Source organism: Xylaria bambusicola (genome assembly GCF_022495145.1).
Source record: "Xylaria bambusicola strain CBS 139988 unplaced genomic scaffold F5B22scaffold_33, whole genome shotgun sequence".
In the NCBI taxonomy this organism is placed as follows: Eukaryota; Fungi; Ascomycota; class Sordariomycetes; order Xylariales; family Xylariaceae; genus Xylaria; species Xylaria bambusicola.
Genome location: NW_025953586.1, coordinates 83,660 through 101,268, shown reverse-complemented (window position 1 = coordinate 101,268; position 17,609 = coordinate 83,660). Strand labels below are relative to the sequence as shown.

Below are 17,609 nucleotides of genomic sequence, written 5' to 3'. Positions count from 1 at the left end.
GGCTCGACCCGCCCCCCCCCCCCCCCCCCCCGCCCCCCCCGCCCCCCCCCCCCCCCCCCCCCCCCCCCCTCTTGTTTCTAGACAACAAGTGAGCGTCATTAGAAGTGAGAAACAATACATATTGCTTGAGAAAGACATTGTTCTTACTCGCAAGTAGATGAAGATCTGATCTTGATAGAATAACTAATTCGCTTCATGTTCCCCCAAAAAGGACTTGCTCACGGGATATCGGACGGCGAGAGACTTTGTACCCTATATTTCTTCCCAGGAACGCGTAGAGATGGACTAAACAAGAGCCTAGTAAAGTATTACATTCATACTTTCTGCCGTTATCTATCACAAACACTGCGAGTACCATGGGTTGCCCACTTGACAAGTCGTACCCGCAGCACAAACCGTGCAACCCGACCAGCCTTGGCCACCGCACTGCCCCCACTGGACGACCGTGCAAGACGTCGGATTCGAACCCCCCTGGGTAGTAGTGCTCGTGACCATCGTCGTGGTGGTAGCGCGAGTCGTCGTAGTACCGCCACCACCTCCAGTCGCAGCGGCAGCAAGCACGCTGCTGACAGTCGTCCAGGCAGGCTTCTTATTGAGGTTGGAGTCGTAGATCAGCGCGTCGCCCTGGCCAGGGAACACGCCGGGAATCCAGGAGTACTTGTCGGTGTAATCCCAGATGGTGATGCCGATGCAGGCCTTCTCGGCGAGACACGCCTTGGTCACGGTGCCGTAGTCGTTGGCCTGTTGCGCGAGCCCCGAGCTGCTCGACGGCAGCGAGGACAACCGGATGTCGAGCTCCGTGTACGCCACCTCGGTCACGCCCGCGCCGACGTACGACTGCATGGCGCTCTGGCTCGGCGTGCTGCCGACGATCAAGTGCGCCTGCATTCCGACGCCATCAATCTTGGCGCCCGCGGCCTTCACCAGCTTCACAATCTTCACGACACCGGCCTGTTTCGAGCCCGGGTTCTCGATGTTGTAATCGTTGTAGTACAGCTTTGCGTTCGGGTCCGCCGCGGCGGCAGCTTTGAAGGCGAGCGCGAAGTAGGAGTCGCCGAGGACGTTGTAGAAGACATTTGTGCGATACGTTCCATCTTCGTTCAGTGCTTCGTTGACGACATCCCAAGCATAGCACTTCCCCTTGTAATGACCGACCACGTTAGAGATATGTGTATTCACCACGGATGTCAGGGTTTGAGAATTCCACGATCCGCTGCTGACTATTGCAGTTGTTAGTATGTGCAATAACCAAAGGTTGCGGTCTCCGATTACTGACCCCACGATGGTAGCTGTGAGTACCACACAAGTGTATGACACCTCAGAAGCTGGCCATTGCTAGCTGCCAGGCTCGCGATTTGGTCACCGGAACTATAGGAGAAGCTACCCCGGCTGGGCTCGGTGTACTGCCATTTCTGGCCATTTCCCGGCGTCTTTTACAAAAGAGAAGTCAGCGCTGTCTTTCCACAGTATGTGTGCAGCATATGCGAGAGCAGATCAAGAAGGGGAAAAAACAGTAATCTCGTCCAGCGCTTTTCCATCGAAATACTAGCCGAACAGCGATGGGGAAATAGGGATATCTTTACCAATTGACCGAACTCATCCGTATTCGACAAGATATTGACGTAGCTCCTGTCCGACAGCTCACCGTTATCGGTCGCGGAGCCGAAGTACAACAGACCCGCGGCCTTGGCCAGCTTATTCAGCTGCGCCGAAGCGCCGGGCAAGGCCAGCAGAGCCGTGAGCGCCGTGCTATACAACATGGCAAGAAGACCGATCTGATCAGCGTGAGCAGAAACCAAGAAAAGGTTAATCTAACCCGGGGTAGCAGTCGCTCGACCGGTGTAGATTAAACCTGCGAGCGTCCGCGGTTGCATCTTAGGCTATATATATATAATTATGCCTGTTTCACTTTGTTTCCCCATTTTCACGCATGAATGGCAGTATCGCGGAGCTGTCGTCGTGGTACGGCTCTACTAACTCGAAATGTGATACGGGGGGGCCGCTCCGTTCTCTTCGCTGGAGGAAAAATCTCTCAAACAGGGGTATCCTCGGACGACCGGTCATTGCTGGCATTCATTGCCTGTTCCTGATGGCCAAGGAACGGTATACGACGCTGTTGCTCAGGTAGACCAGGGCCGCATAGCCGTCGTTGACATGGTCCTTTGTTGCAAGGGTATTTTCTCCACCTATAAGAGCTGAGGCTCTGCATTTCACGGAACGATGTATGAGTCTGTCTTAATATGAATGAGCGAAGCTACTTAGATCTGTAGTCGACCCCACACTATATCTGCAGTTGTTGGGCTGTTACAAGTGCTGATTATAGTTAATTACAGTTCAAGTGCGGTTCTCTACCAAAACTACACCTTGCTTTGACAATCTATCGTAACCTTCTAACCTCTAGAGATTGACTTACAAGGCAGCCCTGTGACATAGAAGGCTGGGATGACAATCCCCAGCTGCAATGCCGCCTGATCAATCATATGGCCAGTTAGTTACCTAGCGACTGGTAGATAGTTAGTGATACAAATGATGTGTATCATACATAGGACTGACAGTTAATCTGCCGCTTGAGTTGAGAAGGTTGATGTAAGTAAGATAGCCGAGAATTGAGAATATTGATTCTGACTTATTATCTTGGATAAGAAATCATGATATACATAAAAGTAAAAGATTGAATATTTCAAGAATCTGTGATACAAGTCTCAAAGGAAACTAAGTACTCATGACAGATTACCCAATGCAGTCTCTTCTTTCCTTAGTTTGGCATATCCAACGCTCTCCCTCCAGACCGTGGCTCGTTTCCCAGGGTCTAGGGCTTCTGGCACCATCGGCTGCAGCTCCGAGCCATTCAAGGAGCTACCCCTGAGCCTTGGGTCTGTGTCTAAAGCGGCGCTCAGTATGTCAGCGTTAGACTTAGCAATCGTTCGAATAGAGCCATTAGGGAATCGCCAAATGCAACATGCAGGTAGACGGCGTCCCTGAAATCCAGAAGCGTTATGACAGCAAAGTCTTCATGGTAAACATGACAAACTCAAAAGAGCGTAATTCCAGCATATCAAACATAAAACCACAAGTTGCAGTCAAATCAAGCTGAACGCCTCACAAGATATCTGTATCTAGATGGAATTTCAATTATAGGTATCACGAATAGTAAGTAGAAGGTGGGTATCCCCCGCAGACGCCTAATAAGATGCATGAATAAGTAGGTCATAACGTCCTCTGTTCCCAACCAAAAGCCAATGCACCAGATCCAACTCTCCCTTGACGACCCAACACGCTGTGTATGTTAAGCAATTCGACATGATCTTGTAGACAAACACCCAATATGGGAAACGCGAAGCCGACAAAGCCTGGGCAAGCGTATCCGCACTCGCCCAACCAGCGCGGCTCGCATAGACAGGCTTATTTGACTCAAGGGGTTCGCCTCCCATCCCAGAAGTCATGGCATATTTCGAATATCGTAGGGCATCAGTGCCAGCATCGCCATGTCTGAACGGAGCACTGGCAGTAATAACCCGACATCGATGAGACTGCCGTCATGGTGAAGACGTTTTTGATGTGTTATGAAAAATTGTAAAGAAAGTTAATGTGATTCAATTAGACTGTCCGAAGCGAGAGAAGTCGCGCCGTAACGGGGACGGTTAAGCACAGATTCGCAGATCCCGCAACCGAAGTTTGGCAACTAACCTCTTCGTTGCTGAAGCGCCCCTGTTATGTGCAGCGCATCCGGTACCGGAGGGCGTCGGATTTCGAGGCTTCGGCTTCCCACTGCTCGCCCGCCGGGTGTAGGATGCGGTACGTTAACACGCCCCGTGCGCTCCATTAGTCGGCTCCTTTGCATCGTCACGTCCTCATCTTCACTATCGGAGTCGCCACCATAGTCGGCCAGTCTCGCAAAATAATCGGCCAGGCCATCTACACTGGGTGTTCCAACGACGAGGTCGTATTGGGGAGGGGGGGTGAGCAATGGAGGTGGAGGGTCGTCAGCGTCAAATGCGGGAGGGTTGTGGCTTGGCTGACGAATCAGATGCATTGGTCGCTGAACCGGTTGAGAGCCTGCTGCAGGATGCTGTTGGACGTGGGCCGCGGGTGGTAATGTAATGCTTGAGTTGGCTTCGATTGACGGTATAGTGCCCGTGCTAGATGCTGGGCTGGGGTTGGTTGTGAGGACTTCGGCATCGGGACAACCACAACTAGTCTGTTGATGGTATATCGGTCGTTCAGAACCTGAGTACTCAGGAAGGGCCGTGTTTGCTTGCGTCGCGCGGCAATCGAGTACGGTAAAAGGCGAGTCGATGCTGATCTCGAAATGGCGACGTTTCTTGCCCGCTGGGTCATCGGGGTCAAGCCTAGAGATGCGCATGACGATCTGCGTCCCAGATCTGCGTTAGATTTCATGCCTTCATGGACGGCCACAGCGGGGGAAACCTCGAATACATACCTTTATCCAGTGGTGGACATTAACATTCCTCCAACTGCAGTCTGGGTGAAGACGCAGGTTTCTGTCTTTCGCCATCTGTTCACAGGTTGGGATTTGGACATTCATTTCCATCTCAGTTGATCCCCAATAGGACTCTAACCCCAAGTCTAAATCCCCGAGCATGTTTTCTGAAGTCTCCGGCAAGGAAGCGTCAAACCCCCTGCGCCTCTGAGCTGCCTCTCGTGCCTCGTGTCTTTGATCAGGTGAAAGCTCGCCACCACTCAGTACCCGTATCTCGGATGATGCATACTGCCTATCCAGAGGCTTTCCAGCTGCTTTTTCAAACAATAGTATTTTACGACCTGGGTCCTTTCGAGTGACTCTTCGGTCATTTGTCCAATACTCTACCGATTCGGTGACGTATACTTTGAGCTTATGAACATGCACCTTGGCCAACGGTGTAAGCTTAAATGCAATTGGAATTTGGGTGCCAATTGGGAAAGACTTTCCCGATATCATGATATCATAGTGAAGCTGGTCTTCCCACTGCCTACTTATTGAGATCGGCTCTGTCATCTCAAGCGAAAGCTGATCGGGAACCCGTACAATGCGAACTTCCTTGGACCCATGAAGGTTGGGCTTGAAGGCACCTGCTCGCTCTACAGTCGCCTCTAAATCCCACTTGACGGATCCGAACTGGAGCTTTGTAGTCTCCAGTTGGTGGTGGTCAATGGGAAGCTCGAATGTGTATTCGTACTTGCCAGGATAGAATGTCTTGTAGGTCCTAGAATGTGCCGTTTCGGTACTTTGCAAATCTCCTTTCCCAAAACTTCTAGACTGAACAGACTGGAGGGACAATCGCTTGTAGTCCCGGGCATTCATGTTCGAAGAGGAGCCTCGATTCAATGCCGTTGACATGGTAGATGGCGTGGGTATCGACAAAGTTCTGTTCGTATTCTCTGAGCAACGTTTTAACGAATAGATGCACTGGTTGCCGAACTCGGTTTCCCAAGTCTCATGCATGGCATGGAAAAAAGTCAACACCTGCGTCCGCAATGAGACCTCTTCATGTTGCTCTATCTTCATAGGTGGAATTCCTTCAGGCCAGTCCGTCCTAGCTCTTCCATGCAGTTTGAGAGTGATTGACTTCAACTTTACGTTCTTGGTGATGTCGAGCCGCAATTTGCCTCGGAGAAGCGCAGTGGAGTTAGCAGATTGGTGGCGCGTATGAGCGTCGTGGTCGAAGCCAGTGAGGAAGATGTTGGGTTCAGCAAGAATTATCGAGCATTGAACACCGCTTCCACTGGCTACCGGCTTTGGAACTTCGGTTACTGAGCTCATGATGCTCTTGGCTGAACGGACCGATATTACGCTATTGCGGTGAGCGTTATGGAGCGCTGTGCCCACAACAGACGCCCTACGCGTCTCAGACATTGTAGTACTGGCCAAGGGGGCCGTGCCAGGTGGTGGTACTGTAATCATAGACAGCGGTCGCTCTCTCTCGGGTGAAATAGGTGAATGGTCGGTAGCTGGTGATGGAGCGTCGGCGCCAACTGATTGCGGTATGGAGAGCTTGAATGGAGCCAAGACTTTCTCAAAAACTCGCCTAGACGACCTGCTAATAGCTGCCTCCTCCACTTCCGTTGCTGCTTCGTTGTTTTTATTGTTCTTCTTTTTCGTTTTGGCAGCCTTTCTGCACTTGGCCAAATCGGCTCTTACTTCTTCCGGAATATAACCTGAAGGATAGGACAGAATGTGAATCGTATTGTGTCGACGAGACCGTGATTGAATTTGAGGACTCGGGAACGATTGGCCAGCAGGATTCCTGCGCTCTTCAACTGCTGGTCTATAATAGACGTTTCCGCCTATAGGATGAGTGAGGTGCTGGTCGGCACACCTGGGCCGATTCCAATCCGACCTTGACATTGTGATGCGTTAGAGCTATGAAACAAGAATTGGCGACAGGCGACGAGGCGGGGAAAAAAAAAAGAAGGAAAGGTGGGTAATGAGATCAAATCATGGTAATCAACATGCGCAATTTCTGAGAATTCGATGTCACAGAGTTTAGGTAAGACCAGTTGACAAATATATTGATAGACGACAAGCTTGACGAATATCAGAGTAGGTGTCTCCCAAGTCGGGGATAGCTATACCCAGGGGGATGGATGAGATGGGATGGGATGGGATGGAATATGTATAGATCGTAGGTTGAGTGGGTTGGCTTGCAAGGATGTGTGCAGTGGTAAGCAGGGTAGGTGGTGGGAGGAAAAGCAACACGTTCAGCCAGAGCAAGAAAAGCGCGAGCGCGAGAGCGAGGGCGAGTCTGTGCGTAGATGGACGTACAGTAGATAAATGAATTTGTTTTAGGTTGGATTTAGGCACAGGGAGATCATTGGAGGAAGACCACCCGGACGGAGCAAGAGGGCGATTGAGCGGCAAGAGGAAGCGATGAGAGACAAAACGTGACTTACACTACCGCAGCTGGGGTACAGGTACCGACAGGATGAGATGGAACCGCGGGCACGGGAGGGGTGAGAGAACGAACAATCAATCAATCACAATGACAATCACAAGCTACCGGCAGGTGTTGCAAGCCATACAATGTATGCTGGCAGGGTGAGCAAAAAGCAACCACGTTGACAGAACTCGACGGTCTGGGGTACACGATCAACACGACCGAGTGCCGTAGGGGATGACCCTGGTTTGCGGATTTGTGCGGGCTGTGTCTCAAGAGATCTTCGATATGTCCCGGGACCCGCTCTCGGTACTGTTGGATGCGTACTTAGGTAGGTATCCAGGTGTATCCAAGTGTGGGCTGCTGAAAGTGGAAGACTTTTGCTGCAGCCGCCGTCTGCGGAGAAGAATGGGGAAAGCACCGGCTGACTTGAGTGGCAGGGCGAGGAGCGAGCCAGAATCAGATGATGCAAGGTGATGCGCGCGCACAGGAACGGCTGCGCTGGGGCTTGCCGGAGACGGGAGGCGGGAGGCAGCGTCGCAGGAGGCCCAGGTGTTCTTGTCAGAGACCTACGTGAGGATGAGCCTGACACAAGAAAATCCGGCGTAATGGAGGAGGTCTGGGCTCTCTGTGGTCAGGTGAGATGGGTGTGTGGGAAGCAGGAGGGAGGAGGGAGTGAGTGGGTTGGCTGTCTGGCTCTTGGCTTGGGCTGGCTGGGCTGGCTGGGCTGTTCGCGAGCAATTGGCGATCGGGCCGGAAGTGGAAGGGAAGGGGAAAGAGAGAAACAAGGGGAGAAGAAACCACGCCGTGTGTGTATATTACTTAGGTGGTGCTAATGATGATGATGATGATGGTCATGATACGAATCCTGCTAGCGGGACACGCATGAATATTAATGCTACACCACTTACCTACCTATCTAACAACCTATGGTGGTGACGAAACTACATAAAACACGCGCGACAGCTATATTCCAGGTATGCCCAAGCTGAGGTCTCTCTCTCTGCGTGCCCAAGGACCAGAAACAAGGAAATGGGGGAGCTCGGCCGGGTATCGGAAAGGCGACGTGGCCGGCAAGAGGATAGAGAATCGAAACAAAACCCTTTGTGCATTAATTGGAATGAGAATACCTACTTCGTACTTCGTAGCATCTGTTTAGCGCGCATTAGACACAGGGCAGAAGACAGGCGAGACGGGCGACAGGGTAGAAAGAACACCGATGATCCTTCATATGCCGCACTAGAGAAAGTAGCCCGGATGATTGCGTGGAATGTGCGACTCAGTTGTGCTCAATCTACGTGTCTGTCTGTCTGTCTGTCTGTCCATGAAGTCGCCTCCTCCTCTATCATCATGTACAGTGAATAGAGTCGGCCTCATGCCGCCCACGTCGTGGTGACGAAAATAACAGCGACGATGGCAATCCTGGCGATGATGGCGAACAATGCGAACATCCGAGCGTCGGCGTCGAGGGGACATGCGCACACAGAACAGAATCGGAACAGAACAGAGTACGCTACGCTACTCGCTACTCGGTAGGCATGATGAGGCCAGCTCCACGGCAGCTCCACGGCATGATGTACCTATGATGTATTGTCTGCCGCCATCCTAGTCATTCGGTTCTATTCTCTCCTCCTTCATAGGCTGAGGAGAATTGCAAAGCGACAGGCCAACACTCGTCCCGCTTCGCCCTGCACCCGCCCTGCACCAACCCTGCCAGTGTCCTTACTCTTTTCAGCACACCTATACTTACGAAGTATACTCGCCTCGCTCGCCTCAGTCGCCTCTGGCAGTCTAGAATCAAACGCATTATAATACCTACCTAAGTAGGTAGCTAGATCTCCCAGCATCAACAGATGGCAAGGATACAGTAGGTAGGTACCCAGCACATTCGCAAGGAACCCCCGAGCCAAATACCCTCTCGACCAAATTTTCGGGTCACAAGTCACCCTGATCATTATGCTGCCAGACGATGCCTGCAGGCTGCAGCAATGCTCGAACCCCGGCACCGTATCACCGCCTTTCCTCCGCCATCCAGGAACACAACCATCTCCACAGCAATGCCTGCATGCATCGTTGAGGCTACAGACTGCCAGAAGCAGTAACTGAAAGCCCCCCTCCGAGGCTGTCGGCATTCGGGAGGGTCGCCGACAAAATGAACAGCGGCTGTCTAGCGTAACGCGCAATCGTGCCGCTGATTCGGCATTGCTAATCATCGGCATTCATATTGGCATTCAATAACCTTTACATAGTAATAATCAGAGTTTCGAGCCTAGCCGTGACAAAACTCGTAAATAACAAAGTGGACCAAACATGAATAACCGCCTCAGGTTTGGTCTCATGGACTTACGTGTGACAAGGCGTGTCCGCCCGCACGTTGCATTAGCAGTAGTTCGATACATGCCCAGCCCTTGTCACCAGGCGGTGGGATCAATGTAGAGCATTACTGAGCGGCCAGGGGAAAAAAAAAGATGATTCTGGGATATATATCCCTTTCACGAAGCGCGTGCGTTGTCCATGGATCTCTCTAAGCTGCATATTCATTGCTCGGCAACGGCCGAGACTCCTGAGTCATGCTACTGAGATTTGGTCCCTTGATTCAGATGCTTCCAGGACCAGGTAGCGAGGTAGGTAATATGCTGTTCGCAGCCTGACTACTCGGATTGCCAGTAAGTAGGTAGATGATGGACATGATCGTCAATCGTATAAGTAGTATTAGCGTAGGTCACTTGAACAAATGCAGAAAACACTGCCCTGCGGAGGAGTAACGCAGTAAGTAGATCGAAGATGCTCGATAGTCCAGAAGAGGCCATACCATTTTCTGGGGCTCCCTTTTCTAATTGTCATGTGAAGGCCCAGGTCTGCCGGATTTGGTGCCGGTCAAACGCAAATCACACTCTCACCTACTTTTGGACGCTTGTTAAACAAATTGCACAGAATTAATCAAATAAGTATTTACGGAGTAGGTAGGTAAGTTTTCCAAATAGTACTTAAGAGCACCAGCCCTACTTGATTCTCTCTACAATGTCTCATAGACCCCTAGGCTGAATTCAGAGTAAATAAACAAATAATTAAACGGATGTACAAATCTTGCATCGCTGATCTTGACATTCACGAGATCGATGATACTACCCGTTGGGACTCCACTTCCGTCGCCAACCTTCTTACTTCCAGTAGAAGCGTTGGGGTCTTTAATTCGTAAATGACCAGTCAATTCGTAAAAACCCTGGTACTTAATTTTATATAGCAGCCACACCAAAATAGAAGTAGCTCTGCTTTAACCAATTACACTTTACATAACGATTGAAAAAGTTGAATACTGCAATAAGATTCAATTAGGCAACCACCTTCCAGCCCACTTACCCCACCCACTTCTACACCTTCAACACCTTCACCTTCAACGCCTTCAACGCCTTCACCTTCAACGTTCAACACCTTCAACACCTTCAATCTTCAACTTCTACACCTTCTTTTTCAATCGCTAACGTCACTTAAGGCGGTAAGTATACTAACTATCGAAGAATTAACTAACTTAGCAGTTTCAGCAAGGGTGGTGATATTCTTGGCATTCATATAAGAAGTATGAATGTAGCATGCATTTGGATAAAACAGGAACTACTTCTGTTTTAGTGGGAATTGCACGTATTTGGAAGTACCACGTGATTTTTACGAATTGACTGGTCATTTACGAATTAAAGACCCCAACGCTTCTACTGGAAGTAAGAAGGTTGGCGACGGAAGTGGAGTCCCAACGGGTACTTGGTATATACTAGTATACTAGTAGGTATATTGGCAGTTTTACTAGTTTTTCTAGTGCTGCTAGGCAAGTTATCCAATGCTGCCCAGGGCAGCAAAGAGGATTACTCGTTGTTACCCAAGCCTCGGGGCTGTCCCCTGCAACCCCCAAAGCCAATGACGTAGGTAACAGGGCTGGCCAGCCAACATTTAATGACATGCGAGGCGCTTTGTTGGCAACCGATCTTTCTATTCATTTCATTTCCTACGCACTCTGCTATGCTAGGTAGTTCTTGGTATTATGCCTCGAGCCGAGTTGGTGTACCAAGACCTATGGTGGCATGTTTCCATTCGCCTCTAGAATCCTGCTGCGCTCGCTGTAAGACTGGAGAGGCATTATTATTCTCTTGGTACCAAGAGACCTTCGGAAAAGCGCGCAGGAACGAGAGCACGAGAGCGCGAAATTACTCTGTGGGGTGGGAGGCAGACCGGGCTTACTTATCCCCGTGGCAGCAACATGCTGACCAAACTAATGGACCTGCCGACGCATGGAAATAGCTATTCCCGACACCTAGCAGTAGTGCTCACTGCGTACCTAGGTATGGAAATTTTAATGTGATCGTCTGGTGGTGAGAAGATTTCAAGCTGGAAGAAGAGTGCCGATGTCTTTTGAAGCGGAGTGCGTAATACCTGCATACCTTGAGTGTATGGCATTGTCTGTGTATCAAACCTACTATTACTATATAAAAGAAATTAATAAAGAATATTGATACATACGACCATAAGATCTGGAGAACGCGGGGTCCCGTCCGCTCCCCCTTAGCTAAGTCAGATACTGCCAGATTAGTAGTTGGGTCGGTGACGACCAGCGAATCCCTGGTGTTGTATGTTTTGCCAAATTTTTGCAATTCCTCACCTAACTACTATGAATCAAGAACAACAAAATATTATGTAGTATTTATTTTGTTATATGCACTCAACACTTATGCGCTGTTTGGTATACATAATTCGAGCTACACTCATATAGAACTTAGTAAAGCTGTGGATATTGAACCCTTGCTGATCTAAGCTACGTTGGCGGACCACGGGGTTAGGCACTCCGTTACAAGTGTATACTTATAGATCAAGTGTCAGCCTCTGTCATGAGTGGGTAGGTAGGTAAGTTTAGGCACAACAGATGAGAATAGTTTCATATGTCTCGTTCATAGATAGTAAGTACCACACAAGACTCAGGCATGAATAAGGAAAGAATCTTCTACAAAGTATAAGCGAGAGGAGTACACTTGGGTAGAGCGCCGTTATAAGAAGAGCTCTATTTTGGGGCTTGGAAATAGCTGTAGATGACAATAATCTACTATGGCTACCGAGGGGTCTTTCTTGCAGCTGGGTGGGCTCATGCAAAGTGTATTCTGAAGCTCTGAAGTCCAAGTTCTACTTATATGAATAGATCAGTACAGGCCTTTGTGGCTGGCTACGATTCTATATACAAGGCTACGGCGGTTCCTAACCTCTGAAGTTCGTTAATAATTATATCTCAAACAAGGGCTGAATAGCTTCAGTGTTAGGAACCAGGTACGGGTAGGTAAAGACACTTGGTGTTGCGCGAAGGCCTCCACATCCTCGCAGATAACTATGTGACTATATTATTATGCAAAGTTCTTTAACACGGAGTTTATATATTGTATATATTACTTTGTAGTACCTCAGTTCTTGAAACACATTAACGGATCTACCACCTGGTTTCGTAATCTCCACTAGAAAGACTTTGTATATGTAGCTGGGACTATAGATATGAAAATAGCTCTTAGATGCATCGCGCAACAGCAAGATTCACATCCACGCTTATACAGCCCCCTTCGAACATCCGGCTTGAATCGTCAGGTAACCATTCGATGCCTCAAGAGAGGTGTCGATGCTGCTGCTTGGGTGCATCTTGCCGATAATGCGAATAACAAGCAAGTGCAAACTAGGAGAACACCCGAAACATCGAGCAGCAAGGTAGCAGTTGACGTTTGGAGCATGCCCAATAATGGAAAGTGAAAGTGCAATACGTCATGAAATAGATCTGTCGGCAAGAGATGTTCTACCTTGTCGTGATCCAATATTCCTGTTCCCTTCTTCCCTCCATCTCCTCGTCTCTCTTCGTTATCCGTTCACGTCCCAGCTTCACCGTCCGTCTAGCCTGTGCCTCTATAACAATACAGCCCGTGCTTACTCGAGATATTAACCCTGCATCAAACCATTGCCCAATTACACATAACCACACACCACCACACACCATCCTCCCTGCTTGACACCGAGGGGAAGGTCTGCCGTCGTACGGACCTTGTCGGACTCTTGGCCTTTCCATATCTCTGGTCTTCATCAAACAGGATAGAGCAATTGGGGTGGTTTGTCTTACCAACAAACCATACCTATAGTCCGTTTTTTCCTAGTACCTGTCTTCTGCAATATCAGCGTGAAATCCAGCTCATCACTGCCGCCACGAATATCATTGTATATCCCCACACTAGCAGTCATGACAGCCGGGTTATTGTATTGTTGTTATACGATAAACTGGGGAACAAAGCAATAATGCTATATATGTAGATACATCGTACCTAGTAGCAGTAGAGACCTTCGCACGTCAATGAATGCTATATTGCACCCCTACCTGCAGTGCTCGATAATTTCAGTGATAATGCCAATGTTTGATTGGCACTATTTGTATTAATTATTGATAGCTTCAAAATTCAGACGGAAAGAGGGGGCTCAAGAGGATCAGGCATCAAGGAACCCTTAATAGATTAGTTCATTGAATTGAATTGAATTTGTCTCCAAGCCCTTGTCACAGTAGGCCCTGTAGGAAGGCTCGAGATCTGCGTGAAATAACAAGGGCTAATAGACTACACATACTGACACGTAGCTAAGTCGTGATAATGGCTAAATTGAACCAAACCTAAAGCACACAATATCATATGAATATGTAATAGTCTGTTCCGTCACCCACTCAGTACTCACGAGTGGTAAGGGAATACGTTTATGACAACCAACCGACCGTGGGTGCGTTCCTCGACCCAGCTGGGCTCAGACTTTAGACGACATTCCTATATCCAGCTATCGTGCTTTCGATGGAATGTCAACCGATCACCATAGCCCGAAACGCTCTGAACCCGAAAAGAATGATTATTTTGTTACTGCCTGGTCAAATCCAGGATAATTGGGGGCTAGGTCAATTCCTGGATGGTTACGCCGGTAAAGCAAATCGTCCTATAGTAGGTAGTATGAGAGAGAGAGAAAAAAAAGAAAAGGGGAAAGAGTAGAAAAGAGTGCCCTCATGAAGACTTTATAGCGTCTGGCTGGCCAAAAGTTGGGATTGGGATTGGTAGGTACGCCCATTAGGCCATGTAATTAATCTGCACACTACAACTTTAAGTTACATCTAGAAATCATGCCCCGAAAACTATGCTAGTGACGATTTTGTAGATTACAAAAAATATTGATGTCTTATCTGAAGCTGATTCGAATGAGGCCAATATGTTGGTGGGTGGTGGTGAAGGCTACGTGGGGTAGTCTTTAACCTCAATTATTACTACATAGGTACACCTGTTTTTGGCTTTCGTTATAGAGAATGCCATGTCCGCACAGGCCTCAAAGACGAAGGCAACCTCAAAGATAAAAGGCAATCAATCATGTGCGCCTGTATCACGTTTCACCGCCTCCACGATTTTACTGCACGAGACACTATTTTGCCATCAAGTTAAGACATCTACGAAGTAGATATCCGATACACAGTCTTTTCATGAGCTCATGGGTGAATACTACGTAAGTTGACTACCCCGCCTGTAACATGCCACAGCATGCGTGTTACTTTGCTCGGTGGCCATAGCGTTGTTGACACCGCATGTTTCAATTCGACTGCCCAATCAGCCGATTTCAGCACATAATTTACTTACATTTACGGTGGTATGTGGTTGATATTTGCCCCTCCTCTATCCGAGACAAGCTTGAAAGCCAATGGGGTTGCGCTGTGTTGAATCTGAGGAGCCACGGTACTCGCATGAAATACTACCCTGATCGTATGTATACCCATACTGTATGTCTTAGATCGTTCAGATCGTTCAGATCGTTCCTAGTGATTCAGCGAATGCTCGGACGAGCCTTTTTCTCGAATTGGAAGGCACAGAACCCATGGATAACTTTAGGACAAGGGTCGTAGTTGGCCTGCGATTTGACAAGCCGAAATTGATGGGACAGTACCTGGCTACCCTCGTCAATAACTGTATCGGTACCACGACTCTGCACGACCTTTCGGCTCAATAGGGAATGTCGCTGGCCAAGCTCAGGCCTCGAAATATCAATACGGGGAACCAATTGCTTGGCGCGGTCATTTCTGTGTTCGGGGGTGTACGGCTCTCGTGCCAGTAGCGTGAGGACATCCTCAGTCGGCAGGATGAAACAGCATGTCAAAGGCACCATCTACAATACCTAGATGCTACTCTCATTCAAGCTCCAGAAGTCATTTTCTGAATAGGCACACGGACTCCGTAGAGCAACTTGTCAACAAAAGCTTATCTCGCTCAAGTATAGCCCGCAACGAGGCCCGCCTGCCTAATGTAGATAAACACCGTCGTATTAGCCCATCCAAGACACGGGAAGATCGCCCAGACTCGGCAAGTGAACAGTTGTGGCAGGGGTTGGGGCTGTCGTTAAGCGCCGTGGGGATCTGCTTGGATGCAACCGTAACCGAAGGGACTCCCGGATCAATGCAAAGAATACGACAAAGAAAGGAGGGCACCACGCCTATAAGATGACGACTTTCGTCCTACTCGAGTATGTGAGTTCTACACGAAGCTGTCTTCGGCCCTCCCAGTCGTAAGATTCCTAGTTCGTGTCCCAGACTCTTGTCGCAATGTTGTCTCTAGCCACTGCCCTATTCGCGACAGCGGCTACGGCCCGGGTAATGGACAGTCTGCCCTCCATTCCCCAAGGGTGGACGCAGCTCCGCGAAGCTGCGTTGGACGAGCCGATTACGCTCCGAGTTGCCCTCCCACAGCAGCATGCCGCCGCTTTGGAACAGGCGGTAATTGAGATGTCAACGCCAGAGCATCCCAACTATGGAAAGCACTTGAGCCGCCTCGAGCTGCGATCATACACCGCACCAACCGAAGAAGCTGTCACCTCTGTTGTGAGCTGGCTTAGCGGAAGCAACATCAAGTCTCTCGTCAACAACGACTGGATCACCTTCTCCACCACCGTGGAGCAGGCCAATGAGTTGCTCAACACGACCTTTGCTTGGTATCAATATGAGAAAGGCGGCAGCCCGAAGCTTCGAACGCTAGACTACAGTGTGCCCGATGAGCTTTCAAAATATGTGGACTTGATCCAGCCGACCACCCGATTCGGACAGCTTGGCGCGAGGAAATCTACCATATTTGATATGCACATTCTCGATTCTGCCGATGAACAGGCCAAGGTTGCGAACGTCGAAGCGACAGGCAACGTTGCCGCCGACTGCAATGTCAGCCAGATTACCCCGGCTTGCCTCAAGTCATTGTACAACATCCACTACACACCTTCTGCCAGCGGCAATCTGGTTTCTTTCGCCTCCTACCTCGAGGAATATGCCAGATATAACGATTTGACTTCCTTCGAGTCGAGATGGCTGCCAAGCGCCGCGGGACAGAACTTCAGCGTTCAGCTCGTGAATGGGGGGCTGAACAATCAGAACAGCAATAGTGATAGCGGTATAGCTGTCCCCTCCGTCTATCGCGCCGCCCGATACTAAATAGTTCATAACAGGCGAAGCGAACTTGGATATTCAGTACATCTTAGCCGTCAGTGCCCCGATCCCTATTTTGGAATATAGCACGGGTGGCCGTGGGTGAGTATACTTCAAAGCCCTCAACTATTATTTATGCTGACAAACTCCACTAGCCCTCTAGTCCCTACGGATGATGAACCTGGCCCGTCGTCAAACGAGCCGTATCTTGAGTTCTTGACCTATCTCTTGGATCAGCCAGATTCAGCCTTACCACAAACCCTCTCAACTTCATAGTAAGTCTCGTCAAGTCATTATCCCCACTGTCTCTGCTCCTGTAGGCCCCCGAGATACTGCTTGTCAATAATCGCTGACCCTAGCCTGTAAATAGCGGCGAAGAGGAGCAGAGTGTGCCAGCCGAATATGCTCTTAAGGTGTGCAATATGTTCATGCAACTCGGAGCCCGTGGCGTGAGCGTTTGTAAGTTATTTCCAGATCCTAGCTTCTTTCGTTTCGGTTACCCTGAGAGTGCATAGCTCTTCATGTTTCCGAGATACATTAAGTATTGAAAGCGGGAGAAGGCTGACGGCGAGCGTAACAGTGTTCTCCTCTGGTGACTCGGGCCCAGGTGATTCGTGTGTAAGGGTGACCGATAGGGCCCCGTACTTTCAGCCAACTTTCCCTGGTGCTTGTCCTTATATAACGTCCGTAGGCGCAACGCGGGGTGTCAGCCCAGAGGCCGCCGTCAGTTTCTCCAGCGGTGGCTTCAGCACCCTTCACGCCCGGCCATCGTGGCAGAGCAGCGCCGTGAGCTCATATCTCTCATCGATTGGCAAGACCTACTCGAGCTACTTCAACTCTTCCAACAGAGGCTTCCCAGATGTTGCCACCCAAGGCGCATCCTTTGCAGTTGTTGATAAGGGTAGGAATGCCCTGTTGTCCGGCACCAGTGCCTCTTCGCCAGTCTTCGCGGGCGTGGTAGCTTTGCTGAACGCAGCTCGAAAGAGCCAGGGTCTCGCACCATTGGGATTCCTGAACCCTTTCCTTTACTCCAATGCCAACGCCTTCACGGATATCACCACCGGAGCTGGTACTGGCTGCTTTAGCAACTCGGCTTTTGGTCGTAACGGTGCTCGCTGGAATGCCACTGCGGGATGGGATCCTGTTACTGGCCTTGGGACCCCCATTTTCGACAAGCTCTTGGCCGCTGCCGCTCCAGGCGTCAAGAATGCGTAGATCGATCAAGACAGGCATTAGTCATA

At 49.6% G+C, this 17,609-nt stretch overlaps 3 protein-coding genes across 3 annotated transcripts; 1 reads left to right on the top strand and 2 right to left on the bottom strand.

Moving 5' to 3' along the window:
- Positions 1-70: 70 nt before the first annotated feature.
- On the bottom strand, positions 71-1,868 carry F5B22DRAFT_613983 (family 10 glycosyl hydrolase). Its single transcript, XM_047975441.1, has 3 exons — positions 1,584-1,868; positions 1,277-1,430; positions 71-1,220 (listed from the first exon to the last, which is right to left on the bottom strand). Exons 1-3 carry the CDS (start codon positions 1,758-1,760, stop codon positions 337-339), a joined length of 1,215 nt encoding a protein of 404 aa, XP_047829029.1. The 5' UTR covers positions 1,761-1,868; the 3' UTR covers positions 71-336.
- A 1,694-nt stretch (positions 1,869-3,562) lies between these two features.
- F5B22DRAFT_291335 (uncharacterized protein) lies at positions 3,563-7,031 on the bottom strand. The gene is made up of 3 exons (XM_047970415.1): positions 6,892-7,031; positions 4,442-6,525; positions 3,563-4,369 (listed from the first exon to the last, which is right to left on the bottom strand). The coding sequence occupies exons 2-3, from the start codon at positions 6,344-6,346 to the stop codon at positions 3,683-3,685; spliced, it is 2,592 nt and encodes an 863-aa protein (XP_047829028.1). The 5' UTR covers positions 6,347-6,525; positions 6,892-7,031; the 3' UTR covers positions 3,563-3,682.
- An 8,467-nt stretch (positions 7,032-15,498) lies between these two features.
- On the top strand, positions 15,499-17,583 carry F5B22DRAFT_637555 (peptidase S8/S53 domain-containing protein; the record flags this gene model as incomplete). The annotated part of the gene is made up of 6 exons (XM_047977459.1): positions 15,499-16,333; positions 16,389-16,470; positions 16,524-16,643; positions 16,739-16,827; positions 16,949-17,511; positions 17,545-17,583. The coding sequence occupies 6 exons, from the start codon at positions 15,499-15,501 to the stop codon at positions 17,581-17,583; spliced, it is 1,728 nt and encodes a 575-aa protein (XP_047829027.1).
- Between the last annotated feature and the right edge of the window lie 26 nt (positions 17,584-17,609).

What these genes read in the sequence shown, in the direction of transcription:
- F5B22DRAFT_613983 (XM_047975441.1), bottom strand. Translation starts at nt 1,760, where the DNA reads ATGTTGTATAGCACGGCGCTCACGGCTCTGCTGGCCTTGCCCGGCGCT. An exon ending in CGGATGAGTTCGGTCAATTG is followed by an intron (nt 1,431 to 1,583) that starts GTAAAGATATCC and finishes CTTTTGTAAAAG; the next exon opens with ACGCCGGGAAATGGCCAGAA. An exon ending in CTCACAGCTACCATCGTGGG is followed by an intron (nt 1,221 to 1,276) that starts GTCAGTAATCGG and finishes CAACTGCAATAG; the next exon opens with TCAGCAGCGGATCGTGGAAT.
- F5B22DRAFT_291335 (XM_047970415.1), bottom strand. Translation starts at nt 6,346, where the DNA reads ATGTCAAGGTCGGATTGGAATCGGCCCAGGTGTGCCGACCAGCACCTC. An exon ending in ATGTCCACCACTGGATAAAG is followed by an intron (nt 4,370 to 4,441) that starts GTATGTATTCGA and finishes TCTGGGACGCAG; the next exon opens with ATCGTCATGCGCATCTCTAG.